The sequence below is a fragment of the Myripristis murdjan genome, chromosome 7 (assembly GCF_902150065.1).
Source record: "Myripristis murdjan chromosome 7, fMyrMur1.1, whole genome shotgun sequence".
In the NCBI taxonomy this organism is placed as follows: Eukaryota; Metazoa; Chordata; class Actinopteri; order Holocentriformes; family Holocentridae; genus Myripristis; species Myripristis murdjan.
In genome coordinates, this window is record NC_043986.1 from 9,082,267 (window position 1) to 9,107,256 (window position 24,990).

General features: G+C 41.7%; 1 protein-coding gene across 1 annotated transcript; it reads right to left on the reverse strand.

The window, feature by feature from the left end:
• Positions 1-1,700: 1,700 nt before the first annotated feature.
• On the reverse strand, positions 1,701-24,747 carry LOC115362434 (lethal(3)malignant brain tumor-like protein 1). The gene is given in 36 exon segments (XM_074933718.1): positions 1,701-2,750; positions 3,534-3,596; positions 3,708-3,865; positions 4,721-4,770; positions 4,860-4,882; positions 4,884-5,049; positions 6,251-6,297; positions 6,299-6,354; positions 6,774-6,809; positions 6,812-6,914; positions 7,335-7,460; positions 8,432-8,469; positions 8,472-8,492; positions 8,495-8,515; positions 8,816-8,893; positions 9,508-9,515; positions 9,736-9,811; positions 10,347-10,389; positions 10,391-10,408; positions 10,410-10,446; positions 10,628-10,677; positions 10,679-10,705; positions 10,707-10,736; positions 10,739-10,768; positions 12,852-12,950; positions 12,953-12,956; positions 13,457-13,543; positions 14,605-14,654; positions 14,884-14,981; positions 14,984-15,021; positions 16,936-17,042; positions 17,045-17,100; positions 18,152-18,281; positions 21,829-22,016; positions 23,004-23,211; positions 24,737-24,747. Coding segments are annotated over 35 exon segments (2,463 nt in total). The 5' UTR covers positions 23,170-23,211; positions 24,737-24,747; the 3' UTR covers positions 1,701-2,615.
• Between the last annotated feature and the right edge of the window lie 243 nt (positions 24,748-24,990).

Below are 24,990 nucleotides of genomic sequence, written 5' to 3' on the forward strand. Positions count from 1 at the left end.
GTGGGCTATGATGTTAATTCTTGTAATTAAACATAAGTTATATTATGATTTTCAGAGACTTTTTTTCTTCTTTTTTTGTTTATGTGACCATTGATTGGAGATCACATTTCGCCTCTTTGTTATTTATTTATTTATTTTTTTAATATTAGACAAACATCACAGCCTAAAAGTCTGCAGGTTTTTCTTCAAAGCAAACACTACAATCACATCACCGGAGAGGGAGTGCTGCTATACTGAATATCAGCACAACTGTGATTCACTTTCAGGTAGAAGATAATAAAAGATAATAGAAGATAAGATGATACAAGATGATCGAGGACCCTTGAAGTGTCTGGATGAAAATGCTTGTTCAGGTCCTCAGCTGTACATTAATAAATAAAACTCACTTTTTATTTTCCTGGTTTTGAAAGTGGATTTAATTGGGAGCTAGAGCTGCAAACAAATAAAATCTGATCCGAGCTGGAACAGGCAGGAATACAGTTTGGCAATTTTTTTTCCCTGTCTGTGCTGAGTGAAACAAAATGATCCTCATAGGACAGCTCGTGTAAATATCGATTAGACAGCAGCCATAATTTTAATTTGGGACGTGTCCAGTAGCTGAGCAGGGACTAAATGGGTGGAGTTGTGATTGGTTTGACCCAGATGTTTGTCATTGGTAGGATAACTGTGGTGCAGGGGACCAGAGGAAAGTGGAGTCCCATAATTCCCATAGCTACGCCCCTGCTCATGACGGGATAACACTGGGTTAACACACATATGAACAGACAGGCATACTTTTACTTTGAAAACAGCTCGGCTCCTCTTGGCATCCCTCCAGCAGGGTAAACAGTAACTCCAGACCTGCTTAACTAATGTTTTGTCTTGTGTAAAACATTTACAACCAAACAGGCCAAGTGAAAACTTTAATTTTGACAGGTTTGGAGCAGCAGGTTATCAGCAGTGTATGTGTGTGTGTGTGCGTGTGTGTGTGTGTGTGTAATGAGAGAAGACAGAGTGTGAGAGGTTGTCACCACCACAGGAAACTGTTGACGACAATATAGGTGATAGGGGGATGTAATATAGGCAGAGTAAACCAAAGGAGGTTTATAGTCAATATTACAACACACACACAAGCACTGAATCCCTCACACGCACACACACACACACACACACACAGGATACAAAAATTGCAACTTGTGTGATGTCAAAAAACAGGAGAAGGAGACTGAAATCAGACAAGACAACTTTGGACATTTATTAATTCATATGGATTGAATGACATTTGTGACTCAAGATTATCTTGACACACACACACACACGCACACACACACACACACACACGCACACGCACGCATACACACTCACACACCCGCACACACACAAATCCCACCAGAGAGACACAGAAAGAAGAAATATTCAAGATTCCTAGAGCCCTTGCGACATTTCAGTAAAATAACTTTCATCTCACAATGATATCAAATCCATACAATATTTTTTTTTTTGATCCACTTCTGACATAAAATGTAAACATTTCGAAGAACACACCTTGAATGGAGTTTGCGTCAACATGTAAAACCGCTAAGAGCTAGATCCAAAACCATGTTTCACGGTGCTAAGATGTGGATGCTTTGCACTCCCTAGTGACCGAGTGTGGGAACGTCAGAGTCAAACCCATTTTTGGATATCACAATTGTGCTAAAATGCCAATGCAAAGTGTCCTCTTTTTTTTTTTTCATCTGTCAAGGATTACAAAAAAATAATTTAAGATCCTTTGCATATAGAGATAAAAACTTAAAACACTGTGTTGTTTCATGCTGTTCTCTCACTCAGATTAGAATAGAGGATAACGCTTTAAGTTACAGCTCCTGCATTTTTGCAGTTTTTATGTAATTGCAGTATAACTTGGTACATCTGGAGGTGGTAAACACAAACTACCAGTGCTTCAGAATAAGAAGGAACTCTATTTTTTATGTGGTGGCAACAAATTAAATTCATTTTTCATACTTTTTAATGTGATAAACTCTGATGTCAAAAAAGGGGAGCTGCAATTTGAAGCGCTACCAATACAGTACCTCTGTCTCGGCTTTTTTTCTTTTTTATTGCACAAAATGTGAAGCTGTGATGAGCTTCACGGACCAGCCTCGTCTACTGCATTTAACTACTTTCATTTTGGCCACTTGTTTTTTTTTTTTTTTTTTTTCTTCTCTTCCTCCCTGTCCTCAGCCCTCCTCATCTCTTCTCCTCTAATTCAATATACATACATCCAGTCTTTTGATTCCTTGTTTTGTTAATGTTCACAGTTTCTTCCCCTTGCTTTACACCATGTTCTCCCGGCAATCTCTCGAATCCACGCTTCCTCGAGTCCCACCCTATCGCCGTCACGACTCTACCGATCAAAAGCAAAAACAAAAAAATCTCCATCCCTCCCCTTTCCCTCCCTCTTCTCCCCCTCCCTCCCTCCCTCCCTCCCTCTCTCTGATGGGTACAGGACACCAAACACATGAAAAGGGTTCGGGGTGGTTTTCCTGCAACGTAATGAATTTGGCACATGATGATTGGCGGCTGGGGCCTGGTGGGTGGGTGGGTGGTTGAGGGCGGGCGGGTGGATGGATGGATGGGTGGATGGGCGGGCGGGGTCACTTGAGTCCCTCGTCGGTGCTCTTGAACATCAGGATGGCGTTGGAGATCTTGAGGGCGGGACCGAGCTTGATGCTCATGATCTTCACAATGTCGGTCTGGGTCAGCAGCAGGAAGGCCTCCCCATCAATCATCTGGATAAACAACGTAGACATCACGATAAACAACATCAACATCTGGTATTGATGAGCTTCACAGGGATGGTGCATCTTCACACTGCGTTCTAGCATCTTTTTGCGTTTTATTTTAGAAAATACACCCAATGTGGACACCAGAAATGAATTTAAATAGTTTTAATGATATTTCAGTCGCTGCTGGTTTTGTTTTATTCAAATTAGGACTGATGACACTTCTTCACACTGTGCTCTGGTGTTAAATGACACTAACAGGCTTGATAGGGACACTACAATGAGTAAAGTAAAGCTCTCTAGCATTTAAAGGCTCTACACTACAACTGAAATGATACCTGCTACATAAATACATAGCTGTCTATGCAAAATTATAATGATAAGCCTGATGGTTGTACCGTAATTGTAGGTCAGATGTGACATCTCAGACAGCACTGGTTTGATTTTGGCAGAAATAAAAAGGCTGGAGGCATTTTGGCACAGTGTTCTGCTGTTTTTAAGAAATGACACTGATTTGCCTGATATGGACGCTGTAATTTTGAGCACAAATTTTTCTGTAAAACTGAAAGTTCATAACTGCAACACTACCACACTGATACTGATGAAAGCTGGAGAAAAGAAGCACCTGGCCAACTCTGGGATTGCTTTGTTTGAGAGAAATTAAATGTTAACTTTTGTTTTTTTCTTTCACTGGCTATGGAAAAATCAACTTCAGAGCAACAGGCTAAACTATATGTGAAGTAATTACATTTTATTGATTAAAAAACAGTGTATCATCAGCAGTCTCACCTCTTCTTTGAAGAGTCGAGCCTGTTCTTCACAACCAGTCAGATTCTGGACAAACCCAAACACCTGCAACACACACACACACACACCGCCAAGAGAGTAAGAAACAGTCATGACCACATCTCATTTTAAGATTTATGTCACTTAGAGAGAGAGGAAAAAAAAAGATTTGCTCACCTCCTCGACGCTCCATGCTGCCACCTGGCTGGCGTGAATGCCCTGGACGCCGGGCAGGAGCTTGCAGTGCTGCTCCCAGCACAGAGACAAGGTCCGGTCCGACTGGCCGCTCAGAGCCGACATGAACAGGGACGGATACACACCTTCAGAGGACATATCTGAGGAGGAAACACACACACACACAGATTGACCTGTAGGATGATAACAATACTAATATGTTTGGTTTGATGCTGCAGATAACCAATATTTTGTGCCAATATTCTGCATATTTAAATCTCACAATTTTTAACGACAAGGATTATTAAAATCTGTCTTTGCAAAACTTTTCTCTGCAAAAGGAAAAACTTCATGGAACAGGATGGGACACTGAAACTTTCAAGTAATGTCCACAGTAAGGACTTTATTTTAGGTGGGTAAGTTTCATCGCAGGTTTTACCTCTGAAGCTGCTGAGTCAAATCATAAGCTCCATCATATGGGTCATGAGCAGCACTGAATGTCAACCCTGAGTATTTAATACAAGTTTAAGCCACAAACACTGGAACATGTCTGTTTTTGACAGGCCTGTTTGTAAATGTTGTGTCTACTCTGAAGCTCAGCAAACCCACAAACAGAAAGTGTGTGTTTCAAAATCTGGAGGTTGCAGTTTGTCTGGTCGATACTGAGCGTAACCCCCTTGACTCCGGGACACACATCGGTGTTTTCTCATGTTTAGCAGCACTAAACTGCACTTCATGTACGTGCCTGTATTTCCTTTCCTTACTCTATTGATCCCCTTTTTTCTCCAAAATATGAAACTTATTAGAAACCGGGCCTTGTTTCCAGCTTGACCACCATTTTTGGTTTTGGAAGAGTTTCATAAAACCAAGGGGGGGTCGATTTTTCTCGACCCATAGGTGCATGTGTGCTCATGAATGTCACCTAGACTGGAGTTACAAGGTTTCCAGAGGAGAGCAGCACTGTGTAGATACAGGGCACACAGACCTGAGCATGTACAGTCAACTATAAGACTCACTCTGGTAGCCTCTCTGCTGGTTCTTCCTGTATTTGGGAGGACGACCAATCCTGAGGACAGAGGAGAGGATTCATGTGAGACAAAACAACACGTGCACACACACACACACACACACACACACACACACATGCATCTTTACCTGCCACGGTAATGGGTCTTCTTTGGTCCTCTGGCCAAAGAAGAGGTTCCTCTTGGACTCTGAGTCTGACAGGTCGGCCTTCAGCCTGCCCTGGTTACGCTCAGCCAGCGGGCAGCCCGACAGGCAGTGATGGGCGGTGAAACGACCGGTCACATGGCCTGAACCGTCACAACCGGGAGTCGGACACTTCCTGTTTCAAAGAATGAGGTCCAGTCGGGTCAAATGGGAATCTGCCCTCAGCGTGATCAAGAGATGACAAATTTTGTGTTGATATCTTTCATTGACAAAATCGTATTTTTGTAGCTGTGGCGTGAAGTTGACACTGAACTGTGCACTATGTTCAGCTACAGGAGCTCTGAAGTCAGGAAAACAACCAATATTAATGTGACAATAACAAAAAAATTGTCAATACTTCAATCAATACTGAATTTTATAAATGTTTCATACTGGCTGATGAATATTTTCGGTATTTTATGATTCTGTCATTAATTTCCTATTTTTATTGCAACTTGTTAGATGTTCCTGTACGACTGCAGCCCTGTTATCTGTGCTGCTGCCTGTTTTGGCCAGAATGCTCATGTTAGAGAGGTTTTTAAATCTCAGTGAGCCGTTCCTGGTTAAATAAAGGTTAAATAATAAATTACTTAACCAAACATATATTCAATTAAAGCGTCGCCTCTAGGAGGTGAATACAGTGACCGGCACGTGGACTGAAATCATCGAAAGAAGAAGGAGGAGGACAGGAACAGGTAGAGCTACTGACTGACTCTGATAAAAAAATAAAATGTTAGAGGGAGTTTGCACATTATGTTTCATTGTGAACATTATGTTTCAAGCATTATGCTCTTCTTCAGACATCAGGCACATCCTGAATTTAATCCCAATCCACCTGAGCTGGTTGACAAACTGGTGCCAGACGTGAATTATGGAAAATAGTTCACTCCCAAAGCTGACAAAGATGCACCCAGCAGACAACACAGTCCCGCACACAGCAGCTACAAGCTGTCTGGCTCAGTGTGATATCTGATGATTGTTCTTGTTTGCTGAGCTATCGTAGTAAAACTCATTGTTTTCAAATATTGAGTATTATTATCAGTACTGGGGTGAAAGGTGAATGGCGTATCAGAGGCAGAGGAGAATCCTCCTCCTCTACTTTTGACAGGATCAGTTTATTTTGCTGTCATTTTCAAATCTCTGTCTGTATTTTACAGAATTAATTCACATAAAGATAAGACAGTAGAGAGAAACAGCCCAAATAATCACAAAGGGCTTGTTTTTCTCCTTGTCTCCCTGATATTTTGAGTCCCCAGCTGCCGCCGGTGTGTGCCTGTGGGTTATGGGGATAAAAGCATCACCAAGCGGCACAGGAAGCGGCTCGGCTCGGTGCTGACCTGTGGTGGAAGCTGTACTTGTTGGTTCTGGGGTTGCTGATTGGTTTTGCAGGGAATAGAGGAGGGGTAGCTGGACTGGACGGTGGCGGGAGGCTCCCTCGGACCTAAATACACACAAATACAGACAGAATGAATGCACACACACACACACACACCACAGTGAGTGACACACACACAAATACAGCAATGCAAACAGATTTGCTTCACATTATTAAGCAGCTGCAAATGCCAAACTACTGCACGGCATAATAATAGAAACTTACAAACAACTCCGAGCCTGAGTGCACACGTGTATCAGCAAAAACACGGATTATCAAAGCCAGCCGGGGCAAATACATTCACCTTGCGGGGATTTAAACCTAGCTTACACAGATATTCACTTGGTAGTCCAGAGCAAACAGAAGCACATTTGGCGTTTATTCGCGTTATTCTCTGATCGTATCCGGCTTTGACGCTTGTTCTTTGAAGACAATCCGCCTCCTGATTCGATTGCGTGTAAACGAAGCGAGGTGTGTGGTGTTACCGTGCGGCTGCTGTGTTTTGGTGTCCCGTGGGGGAACTTGAGAGGGTGACCGGTCGCTTCGCACCAGCCCACCGGGTGGATGTCGGGGTGATCTGAGTCCATCCACTCATCATACACGTGACTCCAGCCGTCATAGTGGACCTGCGGGAGACACAGGGATGGAGGGATTACACACACACACACACACACACACACACACACACAGACACCACACACACACACCACACACCACACACACACACATTTATACACAGACTCATACTTATAGGTGCAATCAGCGTGTAATTAGTCTGGAGGTGGTATCTAGATGCATATTATCATAAATGTAGTAAGCAATTCTGCAAGGTTGGGTATTTGGAAACTGTAAGGCTCTCTCTCTCTCTCTCTCTCTCTCTCTCTCTCTCACTCTCTCTCTCACTGAGTTTTTATGCCGTTTTAATGGACCCAAGAGAGCTGGAGAAGCACATCACAATCAGAGTCATGTGCACTTTCAGAACCGCAGACTTTTGGGCGGATGAACAGTCAAACACACAAGCTGACACACACACACACACACATCACTCATCAGTGTTACCTTAATATGCGGTGAGTCTCGACCTCCTCCACCGTAGCCACTCTGATCAGACCGGGGCTCCGCTTGGTCCACCGCCTCAGTTTCATCTGGGGCTGGAAGCCATGGGCCGCGCGCTGCAGAGAGAGCAGTGGCTGATGGAAAACACTCATAATCCAGCAGCCAAGCACATGGCTGGTCAAAGACAGTTTGCACAAGTGGGGATAATTCTCAGTAAGCACGGGCTGGCTGAGAGTCTTATTTTCTACTAATGATTTTATTTCTATGTAGTGTATTTCTTTGAGGAATTGCTTTAAGTGAGTGCATTAGCAACTGCACACGAGGCATTGTATAAAAAGCAATAACACCTCAAAGTAATGGCAGTAACACTGAACCATTTAGTTGCTCTATATAAAGAGTCCATTTTTGGGTAATAGTACTATAATAAACTGTATGACGTTGCAACAATATCGATTGTAAAATCTCTGCATTTGTTTTAACTTGCATGGATACGGCAGATGGCGTTATTTTACTTCATCGTATGGTATTTGGCATATTTCAGAACGCCAGAGGTACGCCGGATTTTCTTAGTCCTTTTAATGCTACGGAGAATTTAAGCCCAATTAAGACTGCTGTAAAGAAACAAATGTGGAAAAACAAGACAATTTCACTGCTAATGAATGCTCTGAAACTAGGACTAGGAAATACGATTAAAATGAAATACTGCATATTAGACTAAACCTGTCTGTATTCATCTGAGGGTGGACATTCAGTGCAAAACGTTACATTAGATTAGATTACTCATTCTAAAATGTTTTCACACTCAGACCCTCCGGCAGCAGGACGACTCGGTGAGCTGGTCGGTCTTTGTTGTGACAGCCTGTGCTTCCCGGTCTCACAGGGAGGTCAAGGTCAAATTTATCTACAGAACAGCAGCTCTGGGACTGGTAGGGATTCAAGGACACTTCAGCAGGATGATACTTGCCGACATAAGGCTGAAAACTCAGCCTCCTGGTTTAAAGTGAGTGTCCTCTCACTGCACCCAGAAATGTACAGTAAATTTGCACAACAACAAATAAACAAAATGAAGTTTTTCTTCAGGTCTTACCACTTTGAAGGCGTCGGCAGCCACCGCTGTCGATCCGGCTCGTCCAGGTAGCGAGACCAGAGAACCGGCCCGTGTCGGGGTAATCTGGCACAGCAGGATGTACAAGAGTCAGTGTCAGCAAACACGTAAACATTTCACCCCTACATATCCCCCTTGTGCTGTTTATTTGTCATTATGCTACATGCGGCAAACTCACGTCAAATCTATACATTATACTGATAATTGTCCATCAGCATTATTGCATTATTGTAACTAAGTAGTGAGGTGAAGTGCATGGGACAAAAGACAAGGACATTAAGGACAATGGGGAGAGTTGTTTTCTGTAATTTATGAGCCGTGATAAAAACATGATCAAACAAATGATTAACAGGATGAACTGGTCACCTTGTGGTGGTGTGAGGGGGAGGTTCCTCTCCTGGCACCAGCCAATAGGATGAATGTACGGACTGGGTGGCATCACACCTGCATGTCATCGCGGTCCGATTGGAGTTAATGCAGAAATTTAATGTCAGTGCACCGTAAAACTTACAACAGCAGAGCAGAGGGAATAAAAGAGGAATGCTGACAACTGATAATAAATGGGGAATTTGTGCAAGAAATGTGAAATAAACTGGTCCACTTTGACCACGATGTGCAATAAATGACGATTTCAGAGTGCTCGGCTTCAGAGGCACTCAAACTGTGACCGGCAAAAGTTACCTTCATTTCATAAAAATCCTCTGGATGCCAGGAAACATAATTTTGACCACAGAAATTGAATGAATTGAATGAATTAGATTGAATGCATTGGCCTTTAGGTTCACGGCAAATAAGAATATCTCCCGGTTGCTTCACCTCGCCATGGCAACAGACAATCTATGTTTACTTTAAAAGCTGCTTAGTGGTTTTTCAGTGTTTCAAAGGGGGGCCTGGGGGACCCCAAGGGGCCTTTGTTGGGGTATCCAAGAAGTCTTTAGCTAAATGAGTTTAATTTCACTATAAAGTGATTTCATTAGAAGTTGTTCCTATTTGTCAGTGTTCAGGTAAGACATCTAAACAATTTAATATTTAACACAAAACAAATTCTCTTTTCATGCCAGGCTCCCTAGGGCAAAATAATGTTCAAAGGAGGGCCTGCAGTTTGAAGATGAGAATGTTTAAATATCTCTGGAAATCAGACCTTAAATAATTTTCCAAAACCCCCATGTGTCTCTAAAGCCGGATACAAAGACCACAAGGCTCACCAGTAGTAGTCATACGTGCTCGGCCCGTTGTCAAAAATGAACCAGGAAAGCGGTTTGTCCACCACGTCGTGACGTTGCTACACAGAGTGAGCCGAGGGGTTCATCCGGTCGACGGCCTCCAGCTTCATTCCCACCTTAAAGCCACACTGGTGTCGATCTGCAGAGACAAAGAAGTATTACACAAACTACACGGCACGTCAAAGTGGTGAAAGAGAGAAAGGCAGAGTGTCAAGAGGGCAGAAAAGTGACGCTGGAAAAAAGGTGAATTTGTGGCTGTTTGAGTGCAACTGAGCTCCAATTTATTCATCAAATCACCAATCAGCTAACAGACCGACAAGGCCAAGCTCCAAGTCAAATCAAAGAGGCAAAAAAGATTTTGATATTGAGGTAAAGCAGATAACACAGCTGTTTTTTAATCTGATATCAATGATTCATTTTGGTGCAGTTGACATAAACATGAGCAGTGAGCAGCTATGAACAACTACAGATGGTGTCAGATTATTTTTACAACAGATTTTCAACATCAGCGCTGGCTGCTTACTCATACTACTAAACAATAGAGACCGTAGATAGATGCAGATGATATAAGATCAAATCATTTTCGACTCATTCACTTGTTTCTTCATTCATTTCACTTCATGCAGTGCATGCTTTGCTGATAACGCGGCCATATTGTAAAGCGAAAGTGAAACTGACCCTCCCAGGGCTGGCAAACAGCTCTTTGGGCGCCACCATGTGCTTTAGTCATTCTCAGGGTAGTTGTTCCAGGTGAACTCTTCCTCTTTCTACAGCCTGAGGAGGAATGACAGAGATAAAAGAGAGAGCACGGAATGATTCACATTTGAGTGCAAGCAGGAGAAGAAGTGAGCATCTTTTACATCGAGAGCATACTAATGGACAAAACAAAAGCACCAGGGGTGATGCTGTGTTTTTGTTCTATTCAGAGTCCTGCTCTTTGGCGTCCCCCTCTTACCTTTTGGGGTGTACAGTTTTGTTGCCCGTGCTCTCACACCAGCCTGCGGGGGTGGATGTCAGGGGAGTTGGCGTTCACCCCAGAAGTCATGACAGTCGGAGGTAGCCGTCAAAAGTGGAGCCGCAGCCGGTAACCACAGACCTGGACGACAGGGACGCACGAGAGGATAAAAACAGGCTGGAGCGCTTCTCTTTCTTTGGCCATTCCTGCACTAACTTCCCTTTTTTTAATGGTTTATTTGCAGCCATAAATTTTGCAGCCCCAAATTTAGCGGCAGAGTCAGCAAGGGAAGAGACAGAAAGAGGAACATCTCTGGACTCCAGTCGCTGTAATTTTACTGAAGTGTGTCAGACTTGTTTGCACTCTTTACCATCAAGATTCCCGCTCGATGTGAAATGCAAAATTTCCTGACTTCTCCATGACTTTCCATGATTAACATGATGAATTTCCTTTTTTTTTTTTTTTATCACACTTCAGATTCAGAGGTCCTATTAATAAATGTTATCTTTCTGTTTTTATTCTGTTTGACCTTAAAAAGTTATTATGCAATTATTAAATGTCTTATTTTCAGAATACTGCCAAGGTGAGATGAAAAATCAAGCTGGTGGAGTGAATATAATGTGAACATGATAGAAAATTGCACTGCATTTGGTGAATAAACTAGCTAGCTATTTTTTCATTTGAGGGTCATTAGGGTCAGGGGACTTAAAAATAAAAAATCATGATTTTCTGCATTTATTACATTCACTGATGTTTCTTGCCTGGAATAAACTTTTCAAAGCCACAGCTTTCTACAAGCTCCTTGACCCGTGGCAACCCTGTCGCATAATTTACCTTCTTTGATGGTTTTTAGCAGTGAAGAACACTTTAAATACCTTAATACGACTGCAAGTTCAGACTGTCCTTCGCCCTTGGTTGATTCTGTTATGCTCGGCTTTCAAAGCATGTGAAACCGCCGGCTATCAGATGTCAGCGTCCGTCTCCTTTTACCCATAAACCTTGAGTTCTTTCCTGTGGTTGGTTTGGATTATATTCTCACCTTTAATGAACCTGATGTGTTGTGGCTATTTGGTGCTGCCCCATTTCAATCACATTTTTCTCACCTGCCTGACTGAGGCAAACTGAAGAAGTGGGCACTGCAGAGTTCAAAGGAAACCAAATGTAAATGGTGTGAATGCACCTTTAATTTTTCTGGTGTCCCTCATGCTGTACACAAGCTCCCTGTCTGCTGCATAAATAAACTTGAGAAATTGCACTCATTCACAGAAATAAAGCTCAAGAGTGCAGGAAGGAATTGATCAATCTACTACTGGATTTTATTACTTCTAGACACTGATGATGGCGCTTATCGACACTGCAATATGTTGATTATCACTCTGTGCTTAAATTTTAACTGGTGATGGGTTTGAAACACACCACTCAAGTCTTAATCAAAAAACAGATCACTGCAGATCACTGTGATAGACAGAAGGATAAATGATTCAGCATCGAACTTCTTCTAAAACAACTCTCGTTTAAAAAAACAAAAACAAAAATGAATACAAGACGTGTATTTCAAATCCACATGATACACTGTGTAAACAAGACAGCTTTCGGGTTGCTGCAAGGTTTATTTTTTCACTTTGACGGAGCTAGGCTAACGACTCCCATAGACTTCAAGTCTTTATGCTAAGCTAAAATGAAATGCTACCCACAGGAACAGGAGATGAGAACGGTATCAAACATCTTGTCTCAGGCTGAGCAAGTCAGAAAAAGGGTATTTTATCGAAAACATTGGAGTATTCCTCCAACACTGAATTGGGAAACTTGCTTTGAGATACTCTGCCTTCTAAAATGGCATAGATTGCTTGTTAAAATGAGATAACCAGATCCCATTTGATCGTTTTAAACTTCCTTGCAGTCACATTGTGCATGAGAACAGTGAGCCTGTCTGCTATTTGAAACCTGTGCGTTTGTGTGTTTGTGTGTTTGTGTGGTGTAAACTGGGTGTTACTGAAAAAGAAAGCATGCTCTCAAGTAGCCCTCCCTGAATAAATAAAGGTGATGAATGAATGAATAAGAGTCATTTATGAGGTCGGTGTAAAAAGTAAAGGGCGGCTACACCGGGATAAATCCCTTGTGGATGCGATGCACTCAGTCGGCAAAAGGTGACTCTTATTCTTAATAATAATAATCCGCTCGGCCATTAAGGCCCATCGACCGCGCTAATGGACGCCCGCCTCACCTCGGCCACGGTGAGGACAAAGTACATGGACGGGTGCTGAGGGTCGATGCCTTCCAGCTTCATCCCCTGCTTGAAGCTGTTCTTCACTGTCGGCACTCTCTGGGTCTGCGCACACACAAGGGGGAAAACAACACGGTACGTTTCAGCAGCGAGCACAGAGATTAAGATAAGACGGAAATGAAAATTGAATGATCCCTGAGGGGAAATTAGGGTCAAGGGGAGCGAGGAGTAGAATGTAGATAAGAATAACACAAATGGAATGGAAGTGAAGATTACAGCGTCTTCCATCACTGTCACACCCACCGCTAATGCTTTTTACTGTTTTTTTTTTTTTTTTTGCATCCTGGAGGAAAAATCAAAAACTCGCCTCATAAGGTTTTAAAGTAAACAGTGTTATATAATATAAAAGACAGAAAAAATATTACGCTTGTGTCCATCTTTTATGATATAACTTGCCTCGGGCTGTGTTTACATTTCCTCCCTTGAGGTTCTTCTATAAATTTTCCCTTGGGATGGTGGATTATTTCTTTTCCTATAGGCATGAGTACACTGTGTGAACCTGGGTATATTCTCGACGAGCTACCCGGGATAAAAACCAAGCGTACCTCCTGGAAGAGCTTGGGTGGGAGCAGCTACCGCCTTGGTCTCCTCCAGATACTGACCCATGTCCACTGCTCAGTCTACTGTCACCGGCCTGCACGGAAAACACCATTTATGCATTTAGCTGATTATGCAGAGTCACGTCAAGTCAGGCTTATTTATGTGGCACTTTTCACGCTACAGGCACAGACTTAATGCGCTTCAGGTGACGCACGTGAGATATCACGACAGTTGAAAGACTTATTTTTTTGCTGGGGAAAGAAATGAAGAGACACAGGAAACAGGAGGAAAGAAAGAGGGAGATAACTGAAGGTAGTTTTGAGATGTTAAAGGCAGAATGAGTGGGATTTTGCTATAAAAAAAAACAAAAAAAAAAAACAATGTATAGACTCATAAATACAAAATTAATCCTCTCTATCATCACTTTGAGCCACTAGCAGTGTGTGTTGGTGTGTGTGTCTGCCCTCTGACCTGGGTTTTCCTTGTTTTTGCTGAGCTCGGGACTCACTCACAGCCAATCACAGCGCAGCGTGGTGCCAGATCAAGTAGCATGACAATCCAATAAAAGTACGAAAAACGCGACATAGACCGTGGAAAAAAACAGTAAAACTAGAGAGCTCGGTCCACAATGAGAGTGATCTGGGGTTGGCTTTCACCCACGTGGTGAGGGATAGTTTCTGATCGGACGAGTTTTTTCCTAGGACCGCCACGTTTACATTTGGGGTGGGCCGTTTCAATTCCATCGCCATGCTAGGGAAAGGAAAAGCTGCTACTGACGATGTAACTATTTAAAAAACACAATGACAAATCCTTCTCATTCAGCCTTTAAGTGTGCCAGAGTTTCAGAGAGGTGCATGTGTTTAAAATGCTCAAGTAAAAAAAAAAAAAAAGTTGCTTGATCATTATATTTCTGATTTTCTAGTTGGGATGGAATTAAGGAATAAGGAAAGGAAAGCAAGGCAATTATGGCTCAGAGAAAGACAGCAATTACAGAGGTATAGGATGGAGGGCATGGAGGAAGAAAGGAAGGAAGAATGAAAGTACAGGTCAATTAGCTGGATTTGAAGAAACAAATAAGCAAAGGCGGACAGTAGAGGCGAGAAATAATGAGAAGTACAGTCGGTGAGTTTGAGTGATTCCCCCTCTCCTCCTACCTCCTCTGTTATGCCTGCCATCTGCCTTCGAATCATCCATTTTCTCATCCTAAAAAAAAAAAAAAAAAAAAAAAAAATCCCAAAAATCACTACTTCAGCAACAAATGAATTTAGGCAAATTTATTAATAAGCAAACAATACACACTTTGAGGGATTTGCAGCGACTGTTTGAGTCTGATCTGCTGACACATCACACTCATCAGATATGAGAGGATTTTTTGCTTATCTCAACGTGGTTTGATTGTGTTTGTAAAATGAAACGGTGCCGCCCGCCCCACCGTGCCCTCGATGTCGGAGTCTTCCTCCGAGGGACTCAGGTACTCCTTCCTCTTCCTCTTCCTCATGGGCTTCAGGTGTTCGGGGTTAAGGGAGGACCCCTCCCGCCTGCAGGAACCTTCTCCACCCCGACGCTCCGCCTGAGGACAGACACACACTCGATCGGGTCTAAACACGCCAACATACTGATGTCGTCACATTCTTTATGCTGTATGCAGATAAACTTCACGGATGAAATCCAACCTCTTACACTGTTCAGATATCATCGTTCTGTGACGTAAAGTGCCGTCCTCGATTTATTTTGTGATTTTTTTTTGTTGTTATTTACTACGATGCCAAAAATTTCCAGTACGGCCTGTTTCACAGCATTCATTTCCCCTTAAGCACCTCCCACGAGTGTGTTTGAATGTGACAGGTATGAAAAGAGATAGGAGGAGAGTGTGCATGAGTTATTGTGTATGTGTACAAGGTGTGTGTGTGTGTGTGTGTGTGTGTGTGTAAACATGCATAAGTAAATAAGCACAGCTGTTCCCAATAAGGCTGGGACGATACTTTATCTCTGATTTGATATTGTCACGATTAGTGTTGCAAAATTCCCGGAATTTTCCAAGTTGGAAAATTTCCATGGGAATTTTGGAAATTAACGGGAATTACGGGAATAAACGGGAATTTGGGGGGAATTTCTGGGATTTATATTCACCTGCATTCACCCGGTCATATATATGTATACATATAAACATTTTGGTTTGTTATAAGCAGATAGCATGCAAACATGTTACATTATAATGAATTTCCAGGGAATTTTCGGGAATTTTCCCTAGCTGAGTCAAACTGTGTTTAATTGAGGCATAGGACTGTGTGCAGTACTATTGTTAAGGTGTGCATATGAAGTGGTTCAACTACCCATTAAAATGCATAGAAATGCAGGAAATTGAAATCAGTGATGCTGATGTGATGATCGTCTGTCTCAGTGGAAGTGCTGTAGCCTAGTGGAGTATAGGCTACTGATTGATGATGATCAAATGTGCTCGAAATTATTTGCATATGTGAATCATGGTGCACAAATGCAAAGTTGACTGTTTATATTTAAGCTTTATTTCACACATTTGGGTATGGGGATGATGATTTTACAGTATGCTGGCATTGTGGCCTTTGGGTTAGAGGTGAGTCCTGAGTTCAGGAGATTAGGGTTTCCATTTCCAAAATGGTGATATTGATGTTGACATTCATTTTATTGATTATTGTTTATTTTTGCCCCATTCACCTTAAGTTAACAACAACAAAAACTAAAATTTCCAAAATTCCCAAGCTTAAATTTCCATGGAAACTTTTTAAAAACCTCATTCAAATTGATGACAAGAAAAACGAAAATTCCCAAAATTCCTGAGCTGAATTTTCCCGGGAATTTTCGGAAAAATTGAAAAAAAAGTGACAGCAAAAAATCTTCTGAAAATTTCCAATATTCCAGAGCGAAAATTCCCATCGGAATCTTTGGAAACTTTCCGGGAAATTACCGGAAACTTTCCACCCCTTTGCAACACTAGTCACGATACTTGGGTGGCGATTCGATATGTACCTGTGATTACTACAAGTATTACGTTTATTGCTTTTTGAATTATCCTCTAGTCTGTGGATGTAAAGTTTCCATAAATCTGTGATTAATCCTAAAGGTCACAGTGGCTTTATGAACTGGTGCCAAGTTTCAAAAAATGATTTCACTAAAATGAAATGGCTAGTATCCTCGCACATGAATCAAATGTGGCTCATTGAATCCACAAGAGTCTCAGCTTTCCAGTCAAAGCCAATTGATGCAACTCCAAGCCAGAAGAACACATTTGGACTGCATGGTTTGTGGCCCAAAGGAAGGCCCACGCTTTCCAAAATTCAAGACAACACGGTATCGATTGCCTTCTTTAAGTTTAGGATGAGCAGATGATGCAGTGACGATTCTTCAGTACTACAATCTTTACTTTAAATTGATTCAGTAGTAAAATAAAGGATTGCGGTACTTCAGTGAATTGATATTTCTGCCCGCCCCTCGTTCCCACCAGTACTTGTCAGTGATTGGCTCCCTGCGTAGTTCCTCTGTGTAGGTCCTCTGAGGTCTGGGTTCATGGTTCTGCTGTCCCGGGCCGATCTGGACTTCAGGTTTGGCCTGAAACCGGACGCCTCCGACTCCAAAGCGGCCCCCCTCACAGCGCCCACGGCCGCTGGAACGTCTGAAACAGATCAGATTCAACTCTGAGAGGCAGAGCGGCTCTGCAGGTCGAACCAACCTCACTGGCTGAGCCAAACCTCACCTGGCAGAAAGAAGGAACCCCAGGATTTCAAAGCACATTTAAATTAAAAAAAAAAAATTAATAGCAACTTCTTTTTTCAGGCATTCATGTCCATTGAAATTCATCATGTTGGAGAGCAAACCAGATGACTGAGTGATGATTTCTCCTTTTCAGTAAGCAGTCAGAGTGCTAGGCTTCACAATTTTACCCTCCCCGCTCTTATCCCACATCTGTTTCATCACCTGGTTTCAGCCTCAAATTACATAACTAGAAAGTGGTGGGTTCTCTGGCTCCGCCCACTAAGGTCTAACTCAGCCAATGATATTATTTCTGTCCTCAGAGAAACTCCGCCTCCAAGAAATGACTCCACAGTATTGACATGTTCATTTGCAACAACATGCTAAGAAACAGAAAAAATATATAGCTGTGCATTGTAATAATTTTTGCAGTTGCTGTTAACACTGTAAGGACAATGTTTTTCGGATATTTCCAAGATAATGAAGAAAACATTTGGTTGTAAATTACACAGATTCTGGATTCAGTGACAAATCCATACATCGAATTATTTGTAAATTCACCATAAAATATTGTCTTGCATGAAATTTTTTTGATCAAATTTGTATTTGATCGCCTCTGATTTAGAAGCCTGGTGTAAATGTCATACTTGTAAAATAAATAAGTGAAGCAGACCCACGTAATAAGAGTTTGTGTGGGTCAAAATGGGTCAGACCTATCAGGAAGGTATTTTGCACCGCAGCTCTGCAGATTTCCCCGGGTGGCTTCAGTCGAGAAAGGCAAGAAAAACAAGAAAGTTGCTGAAACTTCAAAGTGGGGTGTGTGTGTGGTGTGTGTGTGTGTGTGTGTGTGAGTGTGTGTGTGTGTGTGTGTGTGTGTGCAGTGGGAAAATGCTCAGCCAAAAGTGGAATATTGTTCTGTGTTCAATCCCTCACACCACTGCGACCTTACATAACTCCTGTCTGTGACTCTCTACCTGTCTTGTCTGGTGGAGTGCTTTCTGCGTCAGCCGATCTCCCAGAAGTCCCTGCGGTTGGTTCAGCAGTGCTGCTGGTGGTCCCTGGGGTTATCAGTGTACTCAGTGTTCCTACGTCACTCACACAGAACTGCAACACACACACACACACACACACACACACACAAATTTGAAGTGCAAGTGATTCAGCAGTGGGTCCATCTGTGAAAATATCGTGATGTTTTCTCCATGCCTGTTCCTTCAACAACGCCTCATCACCTCAGAATGTGCTATCCAGCTAAAATATTAGAGAATTTTAAAAACAACATTATTATTATTAAAACCAAAGTCGTCTTTGGTTTCCATCGTCCAAGCCTGTTTCAAACCGGATTCCCTTAACAGAGTCTGACAGCTCCAAAAAAAGAACAGGGGGAAACATGATTTTGATTTTTTGATGTTTAATACATAAAAATTGACCGGTCATTTTCACCTGATGAGGGTCTACAGTCTGAAACGTTGTGCATTTACAGTAAAGTTTAGTTTTTATATTTGACAATGTGCATGAATCTTCATTTTCTTGAATTTTGACACACACACACCAACTTTTAGCCGATAAATATGTAAAAATACTAAATAAATCTGTCAGTTATGAGGCTGTGGCAGCACAGTGCAGCTCTGTGCCACTCGGGCTTCACTGAGCTGTTACTGTGAACACGGCAGGTGCTTTTTGGAGCTGAGAAATCACAGCTCGTGCTTTTCTGATTCACTCTGGCTTTGTCTCTCTCTGTTGCAGGTGATGCTGTGCGCCCGTCTCCCCTCCTGCCTTCATGAGCTCCTCCTGAGCGGGAACTGGCCGACTGTTTACAGTCATAACACCACAACTGGTCATGCTTGCAGTTTTTTTTTTTTTTTAGTCAGAAACAACAAATGCAAAATCATGAATGATGCAAAGGTAGCTTTTTAGGGCGACTATTTTAGACACCAATTGGCAGGGAGATAAATTCTGTTGCCACGGTGTTATAACTGATGGTATTTACTAGATATTTTTAGATATTTTATTCTTGGGATGCACAGTATTGGATTGTTTTGGTGATATCCAAACATGCCAATATTCTCTTTTGGCTAATTGCTGATACAGATACTGATATATGTGCATGTTTGTTTTGTTTTTTCACTTAAGTGCAGAGAAAATCAAGTTCTTCCTGTAAGTAGAATTTTTATTTGTTAGACTACTCTTATTGTGAAGGCCCACTGGCAGACGCAGAATAAAATGCAATGTTTTTCAAAATGTACTCATTCCACTGGACAAAATAAAACGACTACTTCAACTTAGGTTATGTAGAACGTGCAATATTTATTTTATGTCAAATTTCTTTCCAATAAAACTGTAAGATTCATCCTATTTAAGCAGATCCTCTCCCCGAGACCATCCTGACAACAGCCAGGGCAGAGCTGACCTATTCACATGTTGCAAAACAAACAAATAAATGTAATCTCTGCCCACAGGGATCATGTCAAAGTAACAGCACTGTGCAAGTCAATAACAATATCTGCAGAAATTTTCCATTTCGGCCAATGTTGGGATTTTATTTTAAAGCCTTTATGAGCCGATACCGAAGAATATTACTGTGCATTCCTAATTTATTCACTAAAGGTTGTTGTGCATGCATGAAACCTAAAAGTTAAACAAAGACCAGGAATATCTTATTGTAGTGTCTAGCATGTCATGAACCCTGTTGATAACATATCATGTTTTATAAGGCTTTGCAGGTATATTTTGAGGTAGGAAATGCAGTCAGTGTGTTTATTAGGCCTCAAGGACACACACACAAGAATGTGTTTTGGTGATAAATTTTGCCTGTGATCCAACAGCATTTGATGGGAACACCGGCTTGCGGCTGTTGTGATGGTTGGTGCAGCGAAGAACAAGTGTAGAAAACCAAGAAGATACTGAATTCAGCCTAAAAATTTAACTTTATTCAACACTGAGATTCATTGCAATCATTTGGCTAAGGAGCAGTTACATCCTGCTGTTTGGAGTAATTTTATGGTGATTTTTTTTTTTACTCTGTATGGAACTGTTAAGAAAATTTTCGCAGCCAAATTACCTCTTTTGGAGAAGATACACAGCTCTAGTAAAGCTACCATGTGTTATATGGACACTCAAACTCCACTATTCTTTATGGGGAGCGAGTTGATAATAAAAGAACAAATTCTCATTTTCTGGTAATTTACTCCACACTGAGACGCTGAGTGGTTAACCCAGGAGTTTCCTTCTTCTTCTTTTCTTTTTCTCTGTTTGGCTGAATCCCTCAGCCCTGATGATTTTTTTTTTTTAATTCAAGATTTGTTAAAAGGGTTTCCGGGTTTGATCTCCAGCTCCTCCTGGTCAAAGTGTGACTGGGTGAATGTGAGGTGTACAATGGAAAGTATTGGTTGGTAGACTAGAAAAGTGCTATATATAAATGTCATCCATTTACCATTTGAAAAAAAAAAAAATAAATAAATACTGCAGTGTTTCTTTGTTTTTGAGTTGATCTGGATGTAAAACAATTCACTGAACACCAACTGCTGCTGTTGGGATTTAAATTATTTACCGACCAAACAGTCAAAAGGTTCGTTTTATTTGACATATTTTAGTATTTTTCTTTTACTTGATATTCAGCGTGAGACAAGAAAGCTTGGGAGAGAGATTATGAAAATTATGGATGCCAGCAGCGACAAACAGATCAAACAGGAAAATTCACAGAAAACAGGTAAGTAAGTCAGCTAACCTACAAACTATTAACTACCAGGTTAACAGGAGACAAAAATAATTCTGTCCTGCTTGTAAATGAGGATATTTCGCTTTAAGAGTTTGTGTTATGGGAAGTGTAAAGTCTTCCTGTTTGTTTGTAACTGGCTACAACAAAAGTACAAAAGTGGAAGACAGATCCTCAGTTTGCAGACTTCAGACAGATCTCACGTCAGGTCAGTGATACTGGGGTGACTCAGACAAATTTGCTTGATTTTGTACAGAAATATGGGAAAAAGGCGATCAGCAAATGAACAAAAAAAATAAATAAAAATAATAACAAAAAAAAAAAAAAATAAATAATTTTAAAAAATCACAATAACCACAAAAAAACAAAACAAAACAAAGGGCAAAGCCCCCCAAAATGCATTTTTTTTTAATTTACAAGAAAACTACATTTATAATTACTACAATGATGCATTTAAACATCAGGTCAGTGATGCTGGATTGAATTCCTGTGTCTAAATGCTTGTGAAAGGCTTTTACAGCAAGAGAGCATATCATTTCTTTCAGATTTTGTAATATGTCTTCTGCGTTTAACCACAAACGTCTCAGATTTGCTCTAAAAAAAATCTGGTCATCTTATCCTTGGTCAGACGCCAGTGGCTGGTGTGAGTGGGAATATGTTACCTCAAAATGTGAACCTATATCTCTTCAGATTGCTTGGATCCATTTTTATTTTTTTAACACGTTTTGGATAATCTGTGAATCTATAAATGTCTGTGTGATTCTCAGTATTGGCATCATCTTGTGGGGCATCTAAGCTGGGCTGCACTTGCTCTTATTGGTAGTTTTCATCATCAAGTATGACACAAGTTCAAAACGGGGGAACTGTGGGAATGAGATGAAGTCAAAGTTTTCCACAGAAGCCACTCTCATGTCTTTGAATTTCTGCGTGACTGACCTTGAGGTTGCTGCTGGGCAGTATGGCCATCCCCTCCTTCCACTCCAGGACGTGGACGATGCTACAAGCCCCGCCTACCTGGGCAGGTGAGAGTGGGTGTGGCTGTCTCAGTGGCCCGCCCCCTTTAACTGGATCTCCCACTGCAATACCTGAAGTCACCTCCACCTTCTGATGGCTGGCTGCTGGGGCTGAGGACAGACAAAGAAAGATGTGTCCAATTCATACTCTTTTTCTTTTTCTATGCATGTCTTTACTGCAAATCTCTGACAAGCTATTTTCATTGCACATTTTACAGGATTTCTACATGATCGTGTTACCCAAGTTGGAGGAGGCCTGTCTTACATCTTTGAGGAGGCATCTGAGATCTAAGACCGTGTTCCACTTGCATGAAACAATTTCCTCCATGGCTGGTGTCAGTAAATATTAGTGCCACATCCACTGAATACTGATTTTAGAGCCGTTTCCAACCTGCCAAGGAAAAATCTGCTGCAAGCATCAGATTTTAAAGGGTGCTAAGTGTCACATTTTAACAATGCAAAATCATTTCCACATTAATTTTGGACACATTAGTGTAATTGGATAAACAAACGAGACCATCGGCGGGGACACTGGCAGCGTCTGCAGCTGTATTTTGCGGCAGGTTGTCCCCAGGTTGCTATTTGCTGGGAATGTGTTGTGTTGCTTACAGTACAAAGGGGATATTAGTTATTGGCACAAAACTGGAAGCGGAAACTGCTTCCTTTCTCCCAGAGGATTATGGTGCTTTGTTGCAACCAGCAGCAGATGGTGGAACAGGTTAAAGGCGATGACAAAATCAAAATCAAGAGTAAAGAGAAAGAGAAACAAAATGATACTCTTAAAGTGACACCGGGAGGGGAAGGAGCCGCGAGTGGACGCTTCCTCTTGCAACGGAAGCAAAGGAGTTTATAGGAAATGTGGTTTGGATTTTGCAAACACTAAAATACCACCAGTTTGAGTCAGAGGTTACTCATTGCCTATTCCCCATGGTGTCTACATTTGTCCAAAACCAGGAGTAATGGTGGTTTGAAAAGTGTCACATGAAGCATATTGAAAGCCTTCGGTTGTGTGTAACACTCCACTGATCCTCACAGGGAACCTCAGCACCCGTCCTTACTGCTTACAAGGGGAGCCTGACGGACGGCCCCTGGGCTCACCTGGCAGCAGGAGAGCCGTGGTGGTGTGGGTCGGGGGCCGAGCCTTCTTCGCCACGCCATCGCCGCCGCAGACCAGGACGGCGTCGCTGGGGGACGAGGATGAAGGATCTGAGGCGGCGCGATCCGGTTCTTTGGCTGGAACCTCCATGTTGACTTTGGCACTCATGACGGTGGCGTCCCTGTCGTCCCTGTCCCTCCCTCCGGAGCGCTGCAACGGAAAGACGTGTCAGGCACGGTACCAGCCGATGCTTTATGTAGGTTTACCCTTTTACATATGCTCAATTTCTTATTTCTGAATTTATTGTTGTAATATAATTGTAGGATTAATTCACATATTTCTACATAATGCACATGTTTTTAATATTTCTAGTTCTATTTGTTATCATTTCATTCATGCTTATAAACAGTATGTTCTTCTCTTGGGAATTTGATCAATGAAAACTGACCCAAGTTCCCCTCAGAGATCAATAAAATATTTCTGATTCTGATTTCTGGTGCAGTGGATCAACAGTGGAACAGAGTTACAGTGTGTTAACAGTGTGTTTTCTGTTATGTTATGAAGCTTTTTTTTTTTTTGTTAGTTTGGTTCGAAATATTCATACAAAGCTTAGGTATTTTTTTGTCTGCAGCCTTCATAAATAATGTTTAATGAAGGCTATTGCCAATTTGATTTATCTGAAGCAGTCCATACTATTTCAAATATTATTTTTTAGGGTATTTCTGTGTTAGTGCAGAGCTGTTTAAGACAAAACATTCATTATCACAGCAAATTTGAATCCATTTGAATCATAAAAATATGAAATGACCATAAGAGCTTGACTGATCCAGATCTTTGTGAAGCCTTTTGAATTTTTACTACTTCACCTCTCCTTTCCCATGCCCAACTCCATGCAGCTGCCATTTTTTTTATTCCCACGAAATGGCACTGAATTATATGATGAGGTTAAAACAAACAAAAAAATCACACCATAGGAGACTCCTCCAGCTAACTTTAAAATATGAGAAAATCAAAATCATCATCATTTCCCAGTGTCATTTTATAGAATAAAGGGCAGAACAGATGCCATCCTCCATCACCAGTCCATGACCCCATGTGACTTTTCAAAAGCCTTAGATTCCTGCCCTCCAAAAAAAAAAAAAAAAAAAAAAAAAGGCAATAACCTAATGGTGACAGACCATTAACAATATTTACGCAGACTACCAAGTAACGCTACACAGAGAGAGGGAAAAGGGAAAGAAAATAGAAATTCCGTTAAAATGGCGGAGGATGTGAAATCCATAAGGCAAAATGAGTAAAAGCATAGGGTCTCAGTTCCTGTGAAAATCCGTTTTACAGCAAAATGAACACTGGCTGCAACCCATTCCGGCAAAATAACGAATGAATGAGCAATATCTTCACCTGAAAACAACGCGCATCGTGCATGTATGATAATATCCATTGTGCGGCTGCTTCTGCTACTGAAAAAAATTATTCCTAAAACAATTAGGTCAATTAAATACGAGTCTTTTGATATTTTGCTAAATGAGAATAGCTTTGTGGGAGAATATATCCCCCCCAAAAAACACAAGCGGCTGTCTTGCTTCACCTCAAGAGAAAAAATGATCATGACACCTTACCCCTGGAAATGTTTACTCTTGAAAGATGCCCGTGTCTGCGCTGATGGAAGGAAAACTATAAATGTTAAAAAATAAATTCATGGTTGCTGATCAATTCGGAACTGAATTTGGCTTACCAGCTCTATCTCCTGCGGCTCCGGGGCTCCTACTGCGCATGCGCGGGCCAGTGTATAGTCACCGCTCGCACAATGTGCTAAAAGACTTCCATTGAAATCGCTCCACTTTCCATAATGGTCGATATGGGAAAATAATGTAGTGCGGGATCGATTGGACTGGAGGCCGGTGAAGAAAGGCTTCGTGCTGTTGTTTTCGCCACAAACAACAAACCAGACGTCCTGTCCTCTCACACCCCAGCCCCCAAAATATTAAC